Below are 24,523 nucleotides of genomic sequence, written 5' to 3'. Positions count from 1 at the left end.
TGCAAATCACCAAGATTATCTGACAGGTTTCAGAGTGTACATGGCCTGATTATCACACTTCTAGCCTCCAGAACTGCCAAATTTCTCTTAAGTCACCCAACTTACAGTACACATTTTTGCAATAGTCCCAAGTAACTGATTCAGAGACGTATTAGGCAATTGGTACTCTGGGCTTATCCATTTCTTGCAGCTGATACTAATCTTAATGGATATGGAGGGGACGGTCAGATTCTATGAAAAGCATCAACCTTTTTTGTAGCTTCTGCAAACATTAGGTTATTAGTATCATTAGCAAAATTTTATTGGTTTCCATGAGAATAGGAAAGGCTGTGAAATGAACAAAGTGACAAAATGCAAGTGACCACAGTTACAGTGGCAAATAAAAGAAACCTCAAATAAGGTGATTTGAAGAGAAATAACACCTACAGTTATATAGAATCTATTGTGTTGGGCATTTTCTTGACCTGAATAAATCCTCATCAAAACCTATGAAATAGATTTTTTTTTTAACTTTTTAAACATTTATTTTTGAGAGAGGGAGAGAGAGAGAGCACAAGCAGGGGAGGGGCAGACAGAGAAGGAGACACAGCATCTGAAGCTCCAGGCTCTGAGCTGTGGGCACAAAGCCCAATGTGGGGCTCGAACTCACGAACTGTGAGATCATGACCTGAGCCAAAGTAGGATGCTTAACCGACTGAGCCATCCAGGCGCCCCTCCCCCCTCTGCTATGAAATCGATTTTTAACATTTTTACCATTTAAGAACAGAAAAACTGAGGCCCAGGGATGTGGAGTGTCCTGCACAGGATGCTACAGGTGACAAAAAACTAGAAACTGAACCTGATCCCAAAGCCCATCCTTATTTCACTGTACCATGCTGGGCTGCCAGAAATAAGGCAGGAGGGAGAGGGGTGCTAGAGAAGACAAAAGCATGTTTGGGCCCATGGGAATGAAGCCAGTGGGAGGGAGAGGAAGGGAAATACACAGAAACTACCAGGAAACTCATGTGCCAGTTTTAAAACCCAGGACTTTCAACATATAACTGACTGATCCCATCTGCTGTCAGGACAGCAGAAAGCAGGGGCCATTCTTTTTTCTACCAAGCAGTTTGTACTGATTATGGCATTTCGGCAAGCTATATCATTACACGGGAAGGAAAAAAAAAAGCAAAGTACAGTTCATTGACTTGAACATGCCAGAATTATCTCCAAGGACAGATGAGGAACCAGTAGCACTGTCTCCTAGAAGGGTAATCAGGTGGAAAGACTCTCCACACTTTGGGTTTTAAGTCTGAAAAACACTGGGCGCAAAAATGACTTTTCAGCCCAGATATTTTAGAAAATGCATATAAAATTTAAAAAGAACTCATTTGCAATTCTGTGACCCAAAGACTTACTAGTTACTATATATGCATACATATACCAGGGTAGTTTAGTTTTTTTGTTGAGAGTGCAAGAGCGAGTGAGAGAGCATGTGCGAGTAGGGGTGAAGGACAGAGGGAGAGAGAATCCAGAGCAGGCTCCATGCTCGGTGTGGAGCCTGATGCACTGGATCCCATGACCCTGGGGGATCATGACCTGGGCTGAAATCAAGAGTCAGACACTCAATTGACTGAGCCACCCAGGTGTCCCCTGGGGTTCCTTAGTCTTAAAACTGGGGTCATGACAAAATATAAAAGCGCGTTTTCCCATTTAGCAATAGTTCAAGGGCAGCTTTCTTCCCCAGTAGATTGCCACAGCGCCTTATGGTAGACAGTTCATCCACTACTACGAATCCTGTGTTTAGCTAAAACCCAGTTTCATGTGGTGTGGCATTGCATGTGAATATGACAATTCTTCAGCCTCTTTGCACCTAGGTGTGGCCCTGTTACTAAACAGCCAAGAAGATGTAAATGCAAATATCACATGAAAGTTCCGGGATACTTTAAGAATTATCAGTTTTCCTGTATTCCTTCCTCCCCTTCCTCCCTGTGGCTTGGAACATCAGCCATCATCCTGTAACATGACGTTGAGAAGCATATCCTTGAGTGAGGATTTAGGAGTAGCTGGAACCTGGGTTCCTAATGACTGTCATTATTCAATATTACCAACATTGGTTCTGGACTATTTCTGGCCGCCTTTTAAACAAGGAAATAAACCTTTCTGTTTAGGCCACTATAGTATCTCCTTATTAAACATGCTGCAGGTCATTTGCTTTTATTAGGAATAAACAGTGAATGATATAGAATGCCTTTTTCTACATCTATTATTGAGCTGACCAAATCATCCAGTTGAGCTATTAAGGTGGTTAACAGCATCCCCAGAACACGCTTTATACAGTGTATTCTTTCAATAGGACTGCCACTGGCTTTAGAGTATTTTGCCCATGCATTCAAAAACAAGAACAGACTAAGTTATCTGCTTCGAATTTTGGTGTCTGGGTTATAAATTTTGGAATGCACAGCTTTGTTTACCAAACTAACTGAATGTTTTGTAGGAAATGTGTTCATCCTTAGTTTCTAACTGTTCTGTTATGGATTTAATCTTTTGACTAGACTTGGGGGAGACTTTGAAAATGGCGAGAATCCCTTGTGACTAGGTCTAGGAGTATGGTTTCCTATAAATACTTTTTGCTACCCTTCTATCCTTGATGTTCAGGGTGTCTCAGTATTAATTTGAAACTCACCAAGGTTTTAAACATCTGTTTTGTTAGTTGAGGAGGTGAACTTACAGTTATAGGTAAGTCACCTCTGTTCATGTGCTGGAAATCAGGTGGACAGGCTAACCGCAAACATGAAGTAAGTCTTTGCTAAGTGCCACGTAGCACTGTAGTCACTTTACATACATTAACATTTGATTCTCAAAAAAGTTCTGCTCTCCAGAGGAATCTGAAGAGGATAAATTACTTACATGGCTTCTTAGAGGCAGCAGTGAAGCTAAAGGGCGGAATCACAACCGAGGGCTGCCTTAATTATTTCAGACTGTTTGGGGTTTCAGAAAACCTCAAACATTAAAATCCTAAGTATCTGGTGCCTGTAACATGGCAGTATGCTTTTACAATGTTAACTCTTAAAATCCTACTGTTACCTCTGGAAGTGGGATGAAGTATTCAAGAATCAAAGTCAGAAAGAGCAGAATGTTCACACTTTTTAAAATGCAAGCTTTCAGGGCAGCTGGGTGGCTCAGTTCTCAGCTCAGGTTGTGATCTCATGGTTTGTGAGTTCGGGCCCTGCTAGGGATTGTCCCTCTCTCTCAAAAAAGAAACTTTAAAAACAAAGCAAAATGCAAGCTTTCTCGGAATGAACGTGGTATAATTGGGAATGCACTGGACAAGGGGAAAAAGGGCCGGGGTTTTTTCATTCCAGTGGACATTAAATGCAAACCGTGGACCTTAAGTGCCTTACCTATATAATGAAAATCTTGGCTCATCTCACCCGAGGACCCTTCCTTTGTCCTACCTGGCCCCACCTCTTTCCAGATAGAAAATGTCAGACTGATCTTTAACACCACCCCACCCCCACTAAAACCCCACATGGCTACCACTCCAGGACACTCTCCTACTGTTTTCTTCCAAAGAAAACAAAACACCTAGTTGGAAGAATTTTATATTTTTGTGTTGGGTCAGCATCTCCTACATTGGATATACTTGATTTGTAGATACTAGTAATCAAGCACTACTGGTGTTTTAGAATATTACCTTTGCTCTCTACCCTGAATGTCTGGTCTGTAAATTTACACCATTTTTAACAGGTAATATTCATGTTCTGTTGTTGTCATTTACCCTGTGTTCAACATTTACCATCTCCATAGTCCATTGATGCTCACAGATAAAGCAGGCTTCTAGCCTAGTCTTAAATTCACTGAAGAGATAAAAGGAGAGGAGTGGCCTCCTAAAGCTATGGAAAAACGTGGCATTATCAAAACATGAAAGGACGATCTTGTGGCTGAGAGAAGTGCTCATTCTCGGCAGAATGCAGAAAGGCAGGAAGCACACAAAGTTAGAGAAGAGTTAAGAGCACTCAAGCATTCCATTTGATTGCAAAAACTTTTAGAGCATTAGGAAGCCATTCAGGATTTTCCAGCCCAGGATCAAGTGGCCAGATGTGTTAGAGCATTCTGGTGGTGGCAAGTGTAATGGTTCTGAGATCTGAGAGGCAGAATACTGCACCCCCCATCCCTCAACCCCCGGAAAGCCAAATCAGGGCAGTGACAGAGTGAAGGCAGGGGAGGGCATGATGTAGGCTTTAGCAATAGAGTGGACGAGGGGCGCCTGGGTGGCTCAGTCGGTTAAGTGTCCAACTTCAGCTCAGGTCATGATCTCGCAGTTCGTGAGTTTGAGCCCCGCGTCGGGCTCTGTGCTGACAGCTCGGAGCCTGGAGCCTGTTTCGGATTCTGTGTCTCCCTCTCTCTCTGCCCCACCCCCACTCATGCTCTCTCTCAAAACTAAACATTAAAAAAAAAAAAAAAGAAAAGAAATAGACTAGCCGAGACAAAAACTACTGAGTGGCTATAGATGCAGCAGGAATCAAGAATCCATGAAGACTCAGATAGGTGCTTTCAAATAAAAGAAAATGTAGGGGGAAAGGGGGAGGAGTCCGAGTTAACAATGAAAGCTACAGATAACCACTGATGAATATGGATCTGATGTCAGCAAGGAGGTAGAAGCTTGAGACAAGGTCTAAGCCCATCTAGCAGTTAACTGCCCGGATGTGCTTAGAAAAGTCCTAAGGACTAAATCCTGGGGACAACATCACATTTAAGGGATAGAGAAAGAGGAACAGTCACAGAGATAAGTCCAGAAACGGGTGAGCAGGATCCTGGAGGGGTTCAGGAGAGGGGAAAAATACTGCTCATCAGTGCCAAGTCTCCACCCAATATATCATGGATTTGTCTCCCCACTAGAACGGAAGATCCACGAGGGCAGGGGTTTCTGGCCGCTGCTCTATCTGCAGTGCCTACAAAAGTGCTGGGCTCCCAGTAGCTGGTCAACTACTCATTGAAGAAATGAAGGCTGAGGCCTTCAGTAGTCACTGAACTTGATAAATAGAAGGCACTGATGATAACCAGGGCCACTTTCAGGGCACCCCTGCCACACACACACCCCTATCCTGTTCAACTCTGCCTAAGCACCACTGGGAGTCGGTCTCCTGGAAGACAGGATGTTGAGACACACAAGTTCGCCAATGAACTAGGGGATAAAAATCTTGTGTGTAAGCCTCATTCACACATTTTGCTGGAAGTTGTGTCTGGGCAGACATCATCATTATACTGGGTTCCTCTTAAAGACTTTATGAAATAGCTAGAGCCTAGAAAAGTTATACAGAACATCTGAACATGCAAGTAATTTTAGATTAAAATGAGTCTTATGGGAGAATGAAGAAGTCACTCATCACTTATCTGTTTTAGGAATTTTCACATTCGCTTAAAACTCAGCATAGCTAGATGATCTTTTACAGCTCCCATGCCCACCAATTAGCGCTGGCAAAGTTCTAACTATACGTAGAAGTTGACAGCTCCAACTGGCAAGTACCAGATTTTGTGCTAAAGAGCCCCAAACAGGGCCTTGCAGTTTCTGAGGTAAAATCCTGCCCAGACAGGTGAGCTGCTTGGGATCTCAAAGTCCTTCATCGGGCTCTATCGGCGAGGCACAGCTCTCTTCTCCCACCGACCAGCACAGCAGGACTGTAAAGGACACCCAGTGCACAGCAGGTGCTAAGAATGGACTATAAACATGAATTTTTCCTTCAAACCATAAACATAACAAAAAATCCACCTCTCTTTTCCAGCTTTGTCCAGACCCGCAGGGCCTTGAAGCAGTTTGTCAGGTTCCACAGCATGAAGTCTCCCTACTTCCTCTATAGGCAACGGTGCCCTTTAGGCTGGTCGTCTCTAAATGCAACAGGCTCTGTGTCTCCTACTTTACTCAAAACTCCACAAAGCGTATTTGCTACATGGGTATTTATTCAAGGACTTTCTATATTCAGTTCACCACTTAAATCACTGCTAAGCTCTTTTCAGATCTATTTGCATCAGTCCTTCATCTTGGACGGTGAAGTCAACAGGCAAGAGTGAGCCTGTTAGTTATGGCTGACAATGACTGGCACGGCGTCACAATCAAAGAGCTTGGAGGGTAAATGCTTGTGGAGAAACAGGATGAGAATGGAGAGGAGGGTCCTGAGTAAGGGCCCAGACAGGCTGCCCCACCCACAGAACCTGAGGCCTGCATTAAGGCCTAGGATCTGCTTTCCCCTCTGCCCTGGAAGGTCCTCTCTGGGTGATTCTAAGGCACAGTGGTGAAGGACATGCTTGGCCCACTAAGTGTGGTCCTCTCGTCTAGTGGCAGCCCCTCGCCTGGAAAACAGTGCAATAAGCATTCCATTTAGAAGATCTTCTCAAAAACAAGCAAGCAGCATTCTCTAATGGAAATGGAGACAAGGTCTTTCTTGGAAGAGAGTGCCCCAGAAGACACTCTCTGTCCCAAGACCAACCAGGTCCCTTTTAAGGTCCCTGAGAACAGCAGCCTGGGAGCAGCCGAGACTTTCAAAGGCTGACAAGGCACAGAGTGGATGGATGAAAAGAGAACAATACACAGAAAAAACACAACACAACACAACTTTGGCTTATAAAACCTCCAACCTGAGGCGGGGACATCAGTGTCCACCCACATGCAGAAACAGATGATTGTAGCAGATGGTTGTCAGAAATGCTTTAGCATTTCCCCACACTGCCCACACCCCAAGCCTGCGCTACCCACCCCCACAACCCCCCACAACACACACACACACACACACACACACACACACAAGTAGTATCTGCAGAATAAGTCAGAGGTTGGGATCCAGAGCCTGACGTCGGGATAGAACTCTTGGCACTCCGCACTAAATCACCGTGATTAGTCCTATCTAGACAGCAACATTCACACTGGCCTAAGCTCGAGCGGCAGGGTCTGTCTCGTGAAAAGTTAGGCTGCACCCAAGACTGCCAGGTCTGGAAAGTCTTTCACTTCTCCTACTTCGCTGAAAGGCTGTCCGCCCTGGTTGAATGTCAGCTTATACCGTAACCGGATGGGCTCCTGGGCAAAGATAGAAGATGTTAAATTAGTGGGGAGAGACACAGACCAGCCCAGAATTAAGAGCCTTTACCCACCCAGTAGTCACCAAGGAACAACATACGTATGTAAGCTCCACCCCAGTGAGACCTCCCAACAGCTGTATGACAGGAACACCTGGCCGGGACCCTTTGGGACGACAAACACGAGGGAAGCCAGTCATACATCCTGGGAGCACTCCCACACCTATGCAGTCCTGAGGTGGACCTCGACTTGGAGGCCAGCTAAGGAGGACGGGCAGGCCTCACCCTTTCAGATGACTCCAGGGTACTAGGGGGAGTCTGTATCACTCTCTTGGTTCCCAGCTATGGCCCTCCGGTCACAGATCCTCTTTCAATAAGCTCCGAAGGAAAGCAGACTCAGTGAGGAATATTCCACCACCACTCCCAACCAGGGACTTTAGAGCAAGACCTAAATACACATCTCTCAACCTACCACATTGCCTCCCTAGAGTTGAGGCCCACCCCCTCGCCCCATTCCCCTGCTAGCAAAAGTGCCAGAACATACTTTGTGTGGATTGTCAAGCAACAGCATCTGAGAGATCACAGCTGGAGGCGTCAACGGACTGAATGCAGGGAGCTTGGAGCTGGATGCCGGCTGCAGCTTCACTCTCATAGACTATGGGGCGGGGGGGAGGAGGGGGCAGAGAAAAATCCAACATCTAACTGATTCCTAATCAAGTACAGTGTCAAAGAGGGAGATGAGGTAAACGGGAAAACTTGACCTGTACCCACCACCTGATTAAAGGGTCCAAAAGTCCTTCCTTTCCATAAATAGAATGTACCTGAAGTTGTACAGCTGGCTTCCAAGAGGCAGCATGAGGAGCTAAGGCACATCTTGGGCTGCATTCTCATTCTGCCTCTTACTAGCTCTGTGATCTTGGGCAAATACTTAACCTCTCTGAGCCTTGGACGAGAAATTTATAAAATAGAAGTAATAGTAACACATGTCCCGCAAGATTACCATGAGGATTAGAGAATGTATGTCTTTATTTTTGTCTATCTTAGATCTTTACTTTTAGGACATTCCTCCCATGTTCACTGTGATGCTGGTATGGCTGTTAATCAGGGGGCCCAACATCATGAAAAGCAGTGGATGAAAGATCTTCACTGGCCAGAGTACCTTCTATTCCTGAACACAAGTAACCGGTCCAAGTTGTGCAAGTAACACCAACAGGGTGAATCCTAGCCCTTTCTTGGGTACCCAATATGCATGCCTCGTGCCAGGGGAAAGTTTCCTTTTGAGGTAAAGAGGTTTAAGGACTATGTAACTCTGGAGCTGCTAATATCCATTTCCATGCTCTGTGGAGTCTGTCACAGAAGATGCTCCAAAGAAGAAAAGTCAAGAGGTGGAAAGCGATTCTTAAGGAATCGTTTTAAGATTTTATCTGGATTCGGACATATACTGAAGTCAGATATTCAGAGACCTCCAGTTAAATAAGCCAATAAAATTCCCATCTTAAACTACTTTGAAGATGGTGTCTCTTACACGTAACTAAAGCTTAACTGAAAGAGTCAAAGGAGCTGGCCAGCAGAGGACTCACCTTCGGCACAGCCACTTGAAACATGATGTCCCAGACAGGCTGGGTGGCAGTGCTCATCATGGTCAATAGCAACACCTGCACCTCTGGGTGACCAGGGGCCCCGGTCTGGGAAAAGTGGAGCAGAATTCTGAATCCGTTCCGGTCATACACGATGAGAGGCGGTAGGCTGCCTGGTAGAGAAGGACCGAACCGAAAGGGTTAGCACGACTGCAAACTCCCCAACAGCCCGGCCTAAAAGAGACGTGCGTGTCGTTATCACCCAGTGCTACGCCTTCTCCAGTCAACGCAGCTCCGAGACTTACCTCCTTGGTCCCAAGCTTTCTGCGCAGCCACAACCCAGCCCTCACTACTTCTAGCTGGATTCCTAGAGCCCGTCAAACTGATCTCTCCCACCATCCAGACATCTGAAGCTCATTACCAGTTGGAAAAAAAAAAAATGAACTTTTTTGAAGAAGATAGACTAAAATACTGTAAGAACACTAGAGAAAATACAGAATACCATAAAGAATGAAATAATAAAAAAAAAAAACCCCACCATTATTTCTACCCAGAAATAAGCATTGCTAATAACATTTGGGCCTATTTCCTCCTCATCTCTTTTGTATGACTACATACACACACGTTTCTTACATTTAATTTTACAAAACTGTAAAGATGCAGATTTCTTCAAATCAGTAGGTTTAATGACATTCCAATGGAAATCCTAACGGGATTTTTTTAATTCCATTAAGAATTGATTCTAAAGCAAATGGAGGGGAGGGGGGTAAATTCAGGAGACTATCCATTTAAAGACAGGGAGTAAGGGCTATTTGCATCCATAAATACTCAAAAGCACAAAACTGAGAGAAATGTAAAACAAAGAACGCACAACAGACCCAAAAAGGGAATTTAACATGTTAGAGCATCTGTTTCAAAATCAGTGACTGATTCACTAAGTGGCAGACAACTATCTAACCTGGAAAAAAAAATTTTTAATGTTTATTTATTTTGAGAGAGAGAGAGAGAGAGAGAGAGAGAACGAACAAGTGGGGGAGGGGAAGAGAGAGGGAGACACAGAATCCAAAGCAGGCTCCAGGCTCTGAGTTGTCAGCACAGAGCCCAACACGGCTCGAACCCATGGACCATTAGATCTTGACCTGAGCAGAAGTCGGATGCTTAACTGACTGAACCACCCAGGCGCCCCTGTAAAAAATTTTTTTAATGAAAGATCTTTACCTCATGCCAAACATCACTCATCAAAATGCACGTTCTATAGTTTAAAAATGAGACTATCAAAGATTTAAAAGACTGAAAACATTCTTGAGGCTATGGGGAAAGAGGCAACCTTTCTGGAGGGATCTTGGTTATGCAGAACAAAATTTTAGATGTGTACACCCACATTTCAAAGAATATATCCTAATGAACTAATCAGGAAAATTTAAAACAATGCGTGTCCAAAGATGTTCGTTGTAGCACTGTTTTTAACAGCAAACAACCAAAAACAACAAAACTAGAAATAAAAATTATCCTTCAGAAAGGAATTCAAAAGCTGAATGATGGTACCGTGATTATACGTATGCATGAAAACATTTAAAAAAATAAAGGTTTTGAGTGGCCTGGGTGGTGCAGTCAGTTGAGCGTCCAACTCTTGATTTCCACTCAGGTTGTGATCTCACGGTCATGAGATCAAGCCCTGTGTCGGGCTCTGCGCTGAATGAGGAGCCTGCTTAAGATGCTCTTTCTCTCCCTCTGCCCCTCTCCCCAGCTCTCGCACATTTGTGCGTGCTCTCTAAATAAATAAAGGTTTTGAAGAACAATCAAGAGCATGAAAAAACGCTATGGCTTATGGTAATAATGCAGGCTGTAAAACAGTCTATATATACTGTGGTGCCAATTTATTAAGAATATATACGTACATGGCTAAAACAAGAAAATACATTAAGGTATGAATAGAACTTCCGTTTCTGGGTGAACAGTACGATTTAATTTTCTATTTTTTCTGAAATTTCTACATTGAATATGTATTTTCTCACTTTTAATTTTTTAGACATTCTTTTGTAATAGTTTCAGATTTACAAAATGTTACAAAACGCAAAGAATTCCCATATGTTAACATTTTACATAACCACAGTACAATGACCAGAATCAGGAAACTAACATTGAACATGTATTATTTTTAAGTTAAAGTAAGTGTTGGAAGGGCTTACCAACTGTTTAAATTCCTATGCCTGTATCCAGGGCTCTTTGCAATCTGACCCCAGCACACTGAGCCACAGGAGAGCCATGTGCCCAGAGAGAAGGGCCTGCGCTGTATTTCTAAAGACCCTGGGTGTCTCCTGCTCACATGCCAGTGTGCTGACCCTATGCAGTCACCTTACTTACTGGGCCTGCTGTTCCTTTCCTTTGTAAGGAGGTAACCTCTGCTCTCCTGCTCTAATGAGGACCCCTAATGGAAGAGGACCACCAGCCAAGTCCTTCCTTTCCTACTAATCCCACCTTTTTGGAGTTATTTCTGCCACACTTGACATTCCCTTCTTGAATTCCCAATGAGTGAGCACCAGGTCTATGAATAGAATCAAGCCCCCTAGTTAGATTCTGCCTGCCAATAGCCTTCACCTTTAGTGTCAGTCCCAAGACAGAGAAATCTTTATGAAAAATAATAGGTAAAGAGACTATGAAGCCACCTCCTTACCCTCTGCCCCCAGGCCTAATCTCTACCACTCAACTTCCCCAGTTTCAGAGCCACCTCCTGCCAATTCACAGCAGATAAAGCTGGCCATCTAATACCAAGGGGCGGGGAGGTAAAATTGTACTTACTGGGTTTAACAGACTCCAAAGGGACAAACACTTGAGCCAGAGGTGTATTCTGGGAGGATGGGGAAGAAGACAATGGGCCAGCTTCCCAGGACCAACCTGGAGAGGACTTAGTGCCGGGGGGCACTTCCTTAGGGATACTTTTCTGTGGAACATAATTCCTGCCAAGAAATTAAAAAAAAAAAAAAAAATGTATCAAGACTAGCAGAAATTGTAGACAATTCCGGGAATCTGAAGAACGAGGTTAAGGAAGGGGAAAAACAAGAAATATGTGTGTCTGTGTGTATTTTAGAGAAATAGGACTCTAGACATGGAATTTAACCTGTGCTTCAGTCGTCTCATCCGTAAAATGGAAATAATTTAGCATCTACTTCATGGGGCTGTTATCAGAATTAAATGAGAAAATGTATGAAAAACACTTAGTGGGCTGTGTGCACATAATAAGGACCCAATAAACTAGAGATGTTATTAAGATAATCAAGGTTGCATCTGTCAGGCAGCCTCTGACAACAAGCCGCTCAGTCAGGTTCCCTTTCTTGTACGTGATCACCAGAGTAACAAGAGCTAGGAAGAGGAGAATTCCAATTTTACACTGACCTCTTCATTCACACTTCGTGACTTTGTCTATTGGGAACGCAGATTGCAAAATTTTTACTACAAAATGAAAACTCCAGTCTAGACAGAAGCAGCCCACCCAAATCAGGAAGACTACTGGCCCCCTGTTGAATGGTTAGGAATAAACGGAAGGAAACCCTCCAGGGGTGCAAACAAGAATGAGCGCCCGGCACATCTCTGTTGCCACCGGGGCCCTGTGCCTCTATCGTGGACACAGACACATTCAGGCCATCTGCAAGAAGACAAACTGCTCCAACCTTTCCAGAGGCAAACCAGCCTGTCCGTGTGTTTGCATCCACACCCTAGAGCACCTCTAGTTCTAGGAATCTGTATTACAAAAGCATTCCAAGTGCTTCCAAACAGAAAGCTGTGTAAATACCCGCAAGAGGGAAATGACTAAATATGTGTACACTGTATGCATGTGAATTATTAAACTATAAGAATGAGCCAAAATTATATAAGTTGCACATGTATCAAAGATGTGACATGAAAAAAAACGCACTGGAGGACAGGTTGTCAATTATGAGCCCATTTGTGTAAAAATAAAACAACATGCGGCGTTACTACACGCATAGAGAGAAAAGCAAAAAAGGAGCATTCGATATTGTCTTTAGGCAGTGATTTTTGAGACTTTCTACATTATCTATTTGCCTAATGATCAAATTTTGCTCAACTTCAAATTACACTATAATTGGGGGGGGGGACCCCATGAACACCAAAATCATCAGCAGCAGCATCTACTGCTGCTACACCTTGAACCAACCCCCTTTTCAGAGGTCCTGACCAAACTATGTCTTTTCCTCTGACTAGGATAGGGAGTCAAAGGACAAGGGGAAAAGTACATGTTGAACACTTGGCAGAAAGGAAGAAGCCCTTCCAGGGAGGGAGGTCCCTGGCCGTCTTCAAGTATCGTCCCCGTATTCTGGCACGCTAACCCTGCCCTCTGACCCGGCCCCATGGAAGGAACATGAAGTGCACATGGGAGCCACTCTTCTACTGTCCTTGCCCACAAGACTCACAGAGGCCCTGGACATGGCTGTGGGGAGAGGAGATCCAGCAAGTTCTTTTCTGCAGAAGGGCTCTGAACACCACCACCCGGCAGTGTGCTGGCAGTGGGATTCCTCTTTTCCTCACAGCAATTCTGACCGGCAACCTGTCAAACCAGGAATGGCTGAAATAAGGCCAGAGTATGAATGATCATGAGCCATGGTGACACCATGCTTACATTTCCTGGGGCAGGAGAAAGAAAGGGCAAGAGAACATACAACTCCTGATCAGACCTTCAGTAAACTGGAACCTGGATACCGCTAAAGGGAGGAGGAGTATAAGGAGAGGGAAAAACATGTCTCTTTGGAGGTCCAAGCCAGACAGTACAGGCAAGGACGAGGCTTTGCTTTGGACCTCCAAGTCCACAATCGCCACCAGGCTATGCTGTAGCCCCTTACCCCATGCCCAGGCAGCACTGCCCTCATGAAGGTAGGTTTAGGGACCTCCCCTCCAGTCCCTAGGAAGAGATGCCTTACCTTGTCAGCAACTGGAGCATCACTGAGTCCTATAAGGAAGAAACAGAAAGATACACACCAGTAACTCTATCTGACAGCAGCTGGAGATCGAAGTCATGTTCACCCTTTCTAAGACATTTAGAAAAGCCTAGGCAATGCAGATTACCTAAAATCATCCAATTCATTCATGGCAAATCTGAGATTAAATGCAAAGACGACCTGTCTGAACTTCCCAGGACAGGAGTCCCCACCTTATTCATTCGGGAAGATGTTCTAAGACCCCTGGTGGATGTTTGAAAAGGCGAAGAGTACCGATCCCTACATATACCATGTTTTTTCCCCACACAAACATACCTGTGATTCAGTTCAATTTATAAATCAGACACAGTAAGATAATGAAATAGAATAGCAATGTACAGTAGTAAGAGTTATGTGAATGTGGTCTCTCTCTCGAAATTTATTATACTGTACTCACCCTTCGTCTTCTTGTGATGGGAGATGATAAAATGCCTACGTGATGAGATGAAGTGAGGTGAATGACATAGGCCTGTGATGTAGCGCTAGGCTACTACTGACCTCCTGACCATGTATCAGGAGGAGGATCATCTGCTTCCAGACCTCGGGGAACTGGAGCCGTGGATAAAAGGGGGGGGGGGGGGGGTCGGGCACTGTATACCCAATTCCCTCTGAAAACAGGCATATTCTCCCCAAGGAGGACCAGCTGACTCGCTCTCCCTGGGAGTCAGGACCACTCTCTGTGCCTGCTCCCCCTAAACACCTTCCCTCACCTAAGGCTGCCAGGTCCTGGTGAAGCAAAGATGGTGCCACAGTCCCAGCCTGCTCAGATCCGCTGTCCACCTCCAAGTCGATCAGAGGGCAGTTCTTCATGCAGCCTGCTGGATTCTGAAAGACTACGAAACAGTTAGGAAAATATATCAGAACAAGAGCAAAGAGTCCACTTAATGCCTGTCAGCTTCCCACGGGCCTCCTCCCAATCAAAAGACATCACGTCACCCCACTCAATGCACTTCCGCTGAATGGCTTCATGTACAGCCTGAACTGGCCTGTAGAATAGGAAGCAGCCAGAGGACCGCCTTCCTACCCACAGCGGTCCGTGTCCTCCGCTGATGGTCCATTCACCCTGGCCACCAACAGCCCTCCTGAACACAGATAATCAGCATCACTGGAGCGCTTGATAAAAACACCCCCATCCCCACCCCCAGCCAAGCTCTAAGCAGGCTTGATTCAGCAGGTCCCAGCTGGGGACCTAAGAATCTGCATTTCAGCCAGTATTCCGGATGATTCTGACGCAGCTAGCCTAGCCTGCTAGGGACCACTGAAGAAGATCATTATTTTGGTCTTTAGCTCTTATAAATAAGCATTTATGATCTGGGTGCAATGTAGCCATCTGCTTCTGTGGATAGCCAAAGTGAGGGTCCAGCCTGCCAGTTACTTTGTGACGGCACAGGTGGCAGGGGCTGGCGATGTAAAACCAACTCTCAAAGGAAAGGGAAAAAAGGGCAAGGCCTCTCATTTCTATACCATAACCCAGAATATTCTGAGGATCCAGTTCTTCCCCAGGATCTGCAGGATGTCAAGGCAGAAAGCATACCTCTGGAGACAGGTAGGTCTCCCACTGAGCTGGTCACTGTGTTCCCAAAGATGACACGGCCCTCCATCACCTGTTTGTACAGCAGAACTCCCTGGGTGAGGAGGTCATTTGCCTGGAGAATCTCAGCTGGAGGAGGAAAGAGGAAAGTCCCCCTGGTTTAGTTACCAACAGTCTCAGTCTTTTATAAGTCATTCCACAAAGCAGCCACCCATGGCTTCACCAGGTTCAGTACAGCCATACCCCTGCCCCCAGACCCTGTGCTAAGGCCCCTAGCAGACCTAGGTGCTCAATCCCTGAACCCCATCTAGTTCTCAAGATGCAAGAGGAACCAAATTTCTTCACCTCCTTTCCCAATACTGTACAACATAACTGCCAACATGATTGAAACATGATTCTTTCAACTAAGGAATTGCAACTTTAATTTTTTTTCTTTTTTTTTGGTGATGAGCACTGTGTATGAAATAAAACTTTAATTTTATTTTTTTAAGTTTATTTATTTATTTTAAGAGAGCAAGCGTGTGTGCACACATGTGCAAGGGAGTGGCAGAGGGGGAGAGAATCCCAAGCAGGCTCTGCACTGTCAGCACAGAGCCCAACATGGGGCTTGATCTCACAAACCATGAGATCATGACCTCAGCCCAAACCAAGAGTCAGATGCTCAGGGCACCTGGGTAGCTCAACCAGTTGAGTGTCCAACTTTGGTCCAGGTCATGATCTCACAGTTCATGAGTTTAAGCCCCACATCAGGCTCTTTGCCATCAGCATGGAGCCTGCTTTGGAGCCTCTGTCTCCCTCCCTCTGCCCCTTCCCCACTCACACATGTGGTTTCTCAAAAATAAATACTAAAAAAAAAAAAAAAAGTCAGATGCTTAACCAACTGAGTCACCCAGGCACCCTAAAACTTTAATTTTATTTATTTTTTCTAAAACTTTAATTTTAATTAAAATTAAAAACTGAAATGGTTTTGTCAGTGTAGGATATGAATATTAAAAGAGTTATTGGTACTTCATTCAGTTATTGGAAAGCTTTTAAGTGTACAGGGAACAAATTGGTACGTGAATCTACATTTGCACCTGTAAATTTCATAGAGTCTAAACAGAGATCAAGTATTACTGATGAACACTTGGCACACAAATTGAAATGTCGTAAGTATAAAATACACACTGGATTTCAAAAACTCATAAGCATTTCAGTCTACTGAACAGTGTCTCCTGAGAGACCGAGAAAGAACTGGCAGCAGGGTTGAGGCTACATGTAACACTTCGGGCCACAGAGCTAGACTGCTGATTCTCAGGAGTGACCAACTATTTCCTGCCATTTTTCTTAACTGTGGACAGGGGCTGCAAACTGACAAGGGGTTAAATTCACGTAGCAAAATGTTTTATTTTGCATGTGCAAGTTGTTTAAAAATTTAAATTTGATTGTCTTTCAGCTCACTGCCATCAGAGAAAATGATGGGTTTAGACAATAATCACAAAGAGACAACCAAAACCACAGGCCTCTTGAAAACCACCCATGAAATGTTCTTGCTCCCCAGCCCCTCCAAGTGAACCTGCATCTACTCAAGCCCCCATCCAATTTATTATGAATATTAGGAATTTGGGGTGCTTGGGTGGCTCAGTCGGTTAAGCGTCTGACTCTTGGTTTCAGCTCAGATCATGATCTCACAGTTCGTGAGTTCGAGTCCCACATTGGGCTCTGTGCTGACCGTATGGAGTCTGCTTGTGATTCTCTCTCTCCCTCGCTCTCTGCCCCTCTTGCTCACTCACTCTCTCTCTCAAAATAAATAATTAAAAAAAAAAACTTAAAAAAAAGATGTATCAGGAATTCATAAGAAGTACCAGATACAGAAAAACATATTAAATGTCATGGAGAATGCCATCAGAAAACCAAGGCCCAGAAAAATTCTATAGGTCAAAGAACATGTTCTTTATGTAAGAAACAAGAGACAAAGAATGGAGGAGCTATCTATTAAAAAAATAAAAAAATTTAAATAAAGACTGGACGAGGGGCGCCTGGGTGGCTCAGTCAGTGAAGCATCCAACTTCAGCTCAGGTCATCATCTCACAGCTCATGAGCTGGGAGCCCTGCATCAGGCTCTGTGCTAACAGCTCAGAACCTGGAGCCTGCCTCGGATTCTGTGTCTCCCTCTCTCTCTCCGCCCCTTCCCTGCTCACGCTCTCTCTCTCCTTCAAAATAAACACTAAAAAAAAATTTTTTTTAAACATAAAAAATAAGAAAGAGACAAAGAATAAAAAAAAAAAAAAAGACCAAAATGGGGCACCTGCGTGGCTCAGTCGGTTAAGTGTCCGACTTTGGCTCAGGTGATTATCTCGCAGTTTGTGAGTTCAGCCCCCCACGATCGGTTCTGTGCTTGATAGCTCAGAGCCTGGAGCCTGCTTCAGACTCTGTGTCTCCTTCTCTCTCTGCCCCTCCCCCACTTGTGCTCTCTCTCGCTCTCTCTCTCAAAAATGAATGTAAAAGAAAAAAAAAAAAAAGAAAGACCAAAGCGGGGGGTGCCTGGGTGGCTGTTGGTTAAGCATCCAACTTCAGCTTAGGTCATGATCTCATGGTTCGTGGGTTTAAGCCCCGTGTCGGGCTCTGTGCTGACAGCTTGGAGTCTGGAGCCTGCTTTGGATCCTGTGTGTGTGTCTATCTCTCTCTCTCTCTCTCTCTGCCCCTCCCCCATTCATGCTCTGTCTCCTTCTCTCTCTCAAAAATAAAAATAAACATTAAAAAAAAGATTTTTTAATTAAAAGAAATTTTTAAAGTGTAATTTCTAAAAAAAAAAGACTCTAGAAATATCACCAACTACAAAGTATGGCTTTTCTGAGTCTGATTTATTTATTTGTCTTTTTATGTTTTTTAATGTTTATTTACTTTTGAAGGAGAGAGACAGAACGCGAGTGGGGAGAGGCAGAGAGAGGGAGACACAGAATCCGAAGCAGGCTCCAAGCTGTCAGCACAGAGCCCGATGTGGGGCTCCAACTCACCATCCGTGAGATCATGACCTGAGTGAAGTCGGTCGCCCAACCCACTGAGCCACCCAGGTGCCCTTCTAAGTCTGATTTAGAACAAACAAGAGGCACCTGAGTGGCTCAGTCGGTTGAGTGTCAACTTCAGGTCAGGTCACGATCTCACAGTTTGTGAGTGAGTTCAAGCCCCATGTCAGGTTTTGCACTGACAGTGGGGAGCCTGCTACAGATTCTGTCTCCCTCTCTCTCTGCCCCTCCCTGAAACTAAACACACAAACAAAAATTTAAAACAAGAAATGCGGGGGCGGTTAGCAAGAGATGCTAGAGAGAGAAATGCCCAGGGAAATCCGAACACTGAATAGTTGATCACCTTAAAATGTTTGGAATTTGCTTCAATGAGAATAGGTTTGGGGTGGGGAGAGAGCAGTACACATGAACAAGATGAAAAAAGATGGGCCATGAGCTGTTAATTGTTAACAATAGGTGAAAAGCACATAGGACTTATCCTACTATTTCCCTTTCATGTTCTGCAATTTTCCATAATAAAAAGTGTAAGATGTTTTAATACCTTTGCACAGGTACTGAAATTCTCCACCATCTCCACCATTATCCCTTCTGCTCCTCACCAGCCTGCCTCATTTAGGTTGGCTACCCAGCCCACCAACTCAGGTCGGTGAAACCTTCAAGATGCTGCTGTTTCCCAGATTTCTGTGGACCTGAGCCTTCCTTCTGGCATCGCCCTCTTGCCCCACCTCCAGGGCACGTTTCCACCTCTTCTTTCAGACCTGCTGACGATTGCTTGCTCAAGCCTAGGCTTTCCTGGGAATCAGTTCGAAGCCAACACAGGCCATGCCCTTCCAAAGCCCAACTTCCATAAAACCTAAGGTCCATCCTGTCTTGTTTCTGGCACCACCGCAGCCCTGCAGTAAGGAGCACGTCTGTTCTGCCTCTGGTGTACCGTCTGTGCCTAGAGAAACAGAACCACATTACCGAGTGCGTCATCGTCATCTGTGGTGTCACTCGCCAGCCGGAACAGGGTGGGCCGCAGCTTTTCACACCGTTCATACACGACCTGAGTGAACAGAGCTTGGTTTCACCACACACAACAAGGGCCCACAGCAAGGCCCTAGGTGCCCCCAGGAAGCAAACAGCAGAGTCTGGGGCTGCAGAATTCTTAGGCTGTCCCAAATGCACGACTGCAGGTTTGAAGTGACGTGGCCACTACAGTGTCAGAAAAAGTTTGGGTTACGGTTACACGAATTTGTAAACTCACTAAAAAGGGGAAAGAAGACCTCAGAAAAGAATCCACGTTCTGAGTATGTATGGCATTATCTCTTCTCCAAGCTCCTTTCCCTGTGCCCCCAGAAGAGCTTTAACAATGGGGTGACTCCATATGGAAGCCCTCCGTGACTACCCTGCTTTAAAACTAATATCCAGGGGCGCCTGGGTGGCGCAGTCGGTTAAGCGTCCGACTTCAGCCAGGTCACGATCTCACGGTCCGTGAGTTCGAGCCCCGCGTCAGGCTCTGGGCTGATGGCTCGGAGCCTGGAGCCTGTTTCCGATTCTGTGTCTCCCTCTCTTTCTGCCCCTCCCCCGTTCATGCTCTGTCTCTCTCTGTCCCAAAAATAAATAAAAAATGTTAAAAAAAAAAAAAATTAAAAAAATAAATAAATAAATAAATAAATAAAAAAAAAAAAAAACTAATATCCAAACTCCCCATCCAACTTCCCTCTCCAACAATGCCCCCGGACTCCCACTGCAGGCTCTCCCAGAGCTAAACCTCATTCCCCACCAGGACCGTCTGGGCAAGCTCATTCTCCTCCTCCCAGGGAGAGTGCTCTGGACAACTGCACCTCCCACACGCCACGTGTTGAGGAGGACACGCAGCCTCTGCACGTGTGAGGCTTCCCTCCTTGCAAGGGAGCTCAATGAACACACGAGTCCTCCCTCACAGTAGTGCTCCCTTCCCCGAGCTGTGAAAGGACATATCTGATAGGGGAGTCTAGGAGACAAGCAGAACGGAGCCCCTTCCTCCTGCTTTGCTCCTGAGACCCAGCTGCCCAGACGGAAGCCAACACTGGGCTCTGCTCCTACCAGCTTTATGTTTTAGAGAAGGAAGCCCCTTGCGAGGAGAAGAGTGATGTGCCAGCATCATCTCAGGTGGTAGGCAGACCTGCCTGATTAAGGTTCAGCATCAGGAAGCCACTTGCCAACACTTCCGTGCCACTTTTTCCAAATGGGCTTTACCCATTGTAAAGATGAAGTTTTGTCTCCTGCCAAGTCTCTCCTGTCTCCTAGCTGGTTATCACCCTGGCGTGGGGGGGGGGGGGGGGGGGGGGGTTGTACTATTTAGAAGCCCAGCAGGCCAACCTTCCAGAGGGACTTTGGAGCCAACTCACCACAGGCGACTGGTTTTGGAGTGTCTGCCTGGCCCAAGCCCACTAATCCTTCTGAGAACTGTCCCCTCTGGCCACAAAAGGCCAGCATGACCCTCTCTGTAATTCCATCCAATCCTGGATGTAGGTAGGTTGATTGACCTGGGATAGATACAGGAGCCGTGCCAGACAAAGAGGTTTCTCTCAGGAATCTGGAATTAGGAAAGATACTAGTTGTTTCTGTGAACCCTGTGAAATGGAAGGACAGGGAAACTAAGGTACCACATGAAGGCTGCTGCTCCTGGGCAGAGAAGCATAAAAAGCTGGAACGCAGAGAGAGAAGACAAATGTAGCTAGCAGAAGGCTGGAGAAAGCAGAGCTCCAAAGACAGACTAAGAGTGGCAGGCTGGGACAGCATTTCAGTGCCACCGCCATCTGTCTGCACCAGGCTGCAGTGGCTCAGCTAGAACACCAAAAGCATCAGCAACAAAAGATAAATTGAACTTCAAAATTAAAAACTTTTGCTTCTTGGGGTGCTTGGGTGGCTCAGTCGATTAAGCGTCTGACTTTGGCTCAGGTCATGATCTCGCAGTCCGTGAGTTCAAGCCCTACGTCAGGCTCTGTGCTGACAGCTCAGAGCCTGGAGCCTGTTTCAGATTCTGTCTCCCTCTCTCTCTGACGCTCCCCCGTTCATGCTCTGTCTCTGTCTCAAAAATAAATTAAAAAAACAAACAAACAAAAAACCTTTTGCTTCAAAAGACACTGTCAAGACAGTGAAAAGACAACCCACCTAATGGGAGAAAACTGTGTGACAAAGGACTGGTACCCAGGATATATAAAGAACACTTATAACTCAAAAATAAGGAGACAACCCCATGAAAAACTGGGCAGGGACACCGGGGGGCTCAGTCAGTTAACAGTCTGGCTTCGGCTCAGGTCATGATCTCACGGTTCATGAGTTCGAGTCCCACGTCAGGCACTGTGCTAACACCTCAGAGCCTAGAACCTGCTTTGGATTCTGTGTCTCCCTCTCTCTCTCTGCCCCTCCCCTGCTCGCACTCTGTCTCTCTCTCAAAAAAGAAAAAAAAAAAAAGTTAAAAAAAAAACTGGGCAAAGGATATGAACAGACGTTTCTATAGACAAGATGATACACAGGTGGCCAACAGACACAGGAAAGGAAGCTCAACTTAAACTATCAGGGAAATACATTTCCAAGCCACAGTGAGGTGCCACTTTACACCCACTAGGATAACTATTATGAAAAAGACAGACAATAACAAGTGTTGGCAGCATGTGGAAAACTTGAACTCTCACACGTTGCTGGTAGGATTATAAAACGGTACAATGATTTAGCAAACAGTCTGGCCGTTGCTCAGAAAGTTAAACGGAACCACCATATGATCCAGAAGTTCCAGTCCTAGATATATATACGCTCAAGAAAATTAAAAGTTTACATTTTACAAAAAACACTTCTATACGAATGTTCACAGCATTTGTCACAGCCCAAGTGGAAACCCAAATGCTCAACTGATGAATGGACAAAATGCGAGCTAGCCATACAATGGAATGTTATTCAGTCATAAAAAGGAATGAAGTTCTGATACATCCTACAAGATGGATAAACCTCCAAAACATTAAGTGAAAGCAGCCAGGCTCAGAAGATCACATTCTGTAGGATTCAATTTACACAAAATGTCCCAATAGGCAAATCTACAGACCCAGAGCAGATTAGTGGATGTCAGGAGCTGGGGAGGCTGGGTGTGGGGGTGGAGAGTGACTGCTATGGGTACTGGATTTCTTTTAGGGCTGATTAAAATCTTCTAGTTAGTGTTGATGGCTGCTTTTAAGATATATACATTCTCAATAAAGGTGTTATAAAAAAAAAAACCCTGAAGATGTGTAGGACGTGGTGGAACTGGAACTCTTAAGCAACGCTGTTAGGAACATAAAATGGTACAACCACTTTTCAAGAAACTGGCCAACTATTTTCCAAAGTTAACTATACACTTAGCATATGACCCAGCAATCCCACACCCAGGCATGTACCCAAGAGAAAGGAAAATGTATGTTTATGCAGAATCCTGTACACAACTATAACAACTGTTTATAGCAGCTTAATTCATAATCACCCAAAGCTGGAAACAACCCAAAAGCCATCAACAGATGGATAGACATATTGTAATACATGCATACAATGTAATACCACTCAGCAATAAAAAGCAAGCTATCAATACACACGCCATGAATGGATCTCAATTACGCCAAGAGGGAGAAGCCGGGAGGGAAAGAAAGAGAAAGAAAAAAAGAAAGAAAAATTTTATCATTCCATTCATACAAAACTCTAGAAAATACAAATTAAGGATAGGGAGACAGGGAAGAAAGGAAGAGAGGGATCACCAAGGGGCATGAGGAAATTCAGGGCGAGGGCGGGGGAGGGGGGGGTGATGGGGTTTAGGGACATGTTTACTATCCTGATTATGATGATGCCTTCATGGACATTCACGTGTCAAAACATGTCAAATTTCTAGTATGTCAATTACACTCCTTTATACTTGAATTTACTTTTTACCTGCAAGGCCTCCTGGTCTGGTGGGGCCTGCCCTGGCCTGCGGTACACGCTTAGCATTTCCTGCAGCACCTTCACATGACTCCGTACCTCCTCCACAGCACTGACTCTCTTGGACACCTTCTCTGATTTCTCTTGTTCCTTTCGGGAGAGAGAGGATGGAAGTGAAGGAGCAGAAACCCTGGATAAAGCCTGAATGAGGTACGGGAAAAGAGGCACTGTGCTGGCGAGCTCAGGCAAGTCACTAAACACAGTGAGTAGGCGGGAGTGTTCCCTCAGTGGGCGAAGAAAACTCAGTGGGCCGAGAATTCCTGTGAAAGGCAATGCAGTCCAGGGACAGGGCAATCTGCAGCTTTGTACCACCAGCCTCAATCCCTCCGAAAAACAGATTCCCAAATAGACTTTCTGTCACTGGGACAGAAACCAGGGTCTACGAAATGCTTTGGGCCCCTGGACAAACGTACTTGGGAAGTACCCTGCATGGTTTCTGCTTCCAGTCACCATCTTGCCCTTCAGGGAGCCCGTGGCTGTGCCCCAGTTTTGGGCCCAGAGCCCATCATTTTTCCAGTCCAATTGGGCACCTATGCCCTCACACACATATACGTGTGTCAAATGCTGTTTCTGCAGAACCCAGTGGAAAGACGCCCACCTCCTTGACCAAATTCTTGATCAGCCTGTTTGCAGCCTGAAGATCCTCAGGGTGATTGCTCTTCAGAAGCCTCGTCAGAAGCTGAAGAATGAACAAAAAGAACAGGTGAAACCACTTCCCTCTGTGACAAACGGCCCAGACTAGTAGAGGCAGCAACAAGAGAACAGGAACAACACCTCCTTACTTTACAAGCATCATCTTACCAAATGCTCACAATGACACCATGTAGGGATTAGGACTATTCCCACAGACCACAGGTTTTCAATGGGGCAGGAGGGTGGAGGATTATATCCCCCAGGAGACATCTGGCAAAATCTGGAGACGCATCCAGTGAGTAGAGGCCAGGATACTATAAACTTCCTACAGTGAACAGGAACAGCCCCCAGTAAGAAAACGATCTGGCCCAAAATATCACTAGCACTGAGGCTGTCCTGGGCCATGTACTCTGTGATGTGACAGACCTCGGTGATCTTGTTCACTTTACTCCCCATGCCCAGCAGAACGCCTTGGACGTGGGAGTCACTCGGTCGTCCCTGATGGCACTAAAGATGGCTATACTGATGCCCAGAGTGTATAAGCAGCTTGCCCGAGGTGACACAGGATTCTATCTTTCTCCAAAGTCTGTGCCATCCTTCGTCTTCCCCCCTCTGCAACTGTAAGGCATCAGTAGGAGAAAGGCCAAAGAGAAAGGCAGCCCAGAACCTGGCACTGCTTGTTCTGACCTCATGGCCACTGAACATCTAAGTCCAAGGGAAGGGCACAGCTGAGGGGTGCAGTGAGAAGGCAGCGCGTACTACGGACTCACACAC

General features: G+C 45.4%; 1 protein-coding gene across 1 annotated transcript in view; it reads right to left on the bottom strand.

Moving 5' to 3' along the window:
- Nucleotides 1–5,919: 5,919 nt before the first annotated feature.
- Nucleotides 5,920–24,523, bottom strand: part of GGA2 (golgi associated, gamma adaptin ear containing, ARF binding protein 2) — a 34,092-nt gene continuing 15,488 nt past the window's right edge. The window contains exons 7-17 of the mRNA XM_042921719.1: nucleotides 23,715–23,795; nucleotides 23,069–23,206; nucleotides 19,115–19,196; nucleotides 15,150–15,275; nucleotides 14,326–14,448; nucleotides 13,559–13,587; nucleotides 13,055–13,188; nucleotides 11,424–11,581; nucleotides 8,628–8,797; nucleotides 7,592–7,702; nucleotides 5,920–7,048 (exon numbers count right to left, since the gene is read on the bottom strand). Coding sequence (XP_042777653.1) covers nucleotides 6,938–7,048; nucleotides 7,592–7,702; nucleotides 8,628–8,797; nucleotides 11,424–11,581; nucleotides 13,055–13,188; nucleotides 13,559–13,587; nucleotides 14,326–14,448; nucleotides 15,150–15,275; nucleotides 19,115–19,196; nucleotides 23,069–23,206; nucleotides 23,715–23,795 — 1,263 coding nt within the window. The 3' untranslated portion in view covers nucleotides 5,920–6,937. The remainder of the gene's footprint in view (nucleotides 7,049–7,591; nucleotides 7,703–8,627; nucleotides 8,798–11,423; nucleotides 11,582–13,054; nucleotides 13,189–13,558; nucleotides 13,588–14,325; nucleotides 14,449–15,149; nucleotides 15,276–19,114; nucleotides 19,197–23,068; nucleotides 23,207–23,714; nucleotides 23,796–24,523) is intronic.

The sequence above is a fragment of the Panthera leo genome, chromosome E3 (assembly GCF_018350215.1).
Source record: "Panthera leo isolate Ple1 chromosome E3, P.leo_Ple1_pat1.1, whole genome shotgun sequence".
Lineage (NCBI taxonomy): Eukaryota > Metazoa > Chordata > Mammalia > Carnivora > Felidae > Panthera > Panthera leo.
Note: the sequence above shows the minus strand (reverse complement) of the source record. Positions and strands in the feature narration are given on the sequence as shown.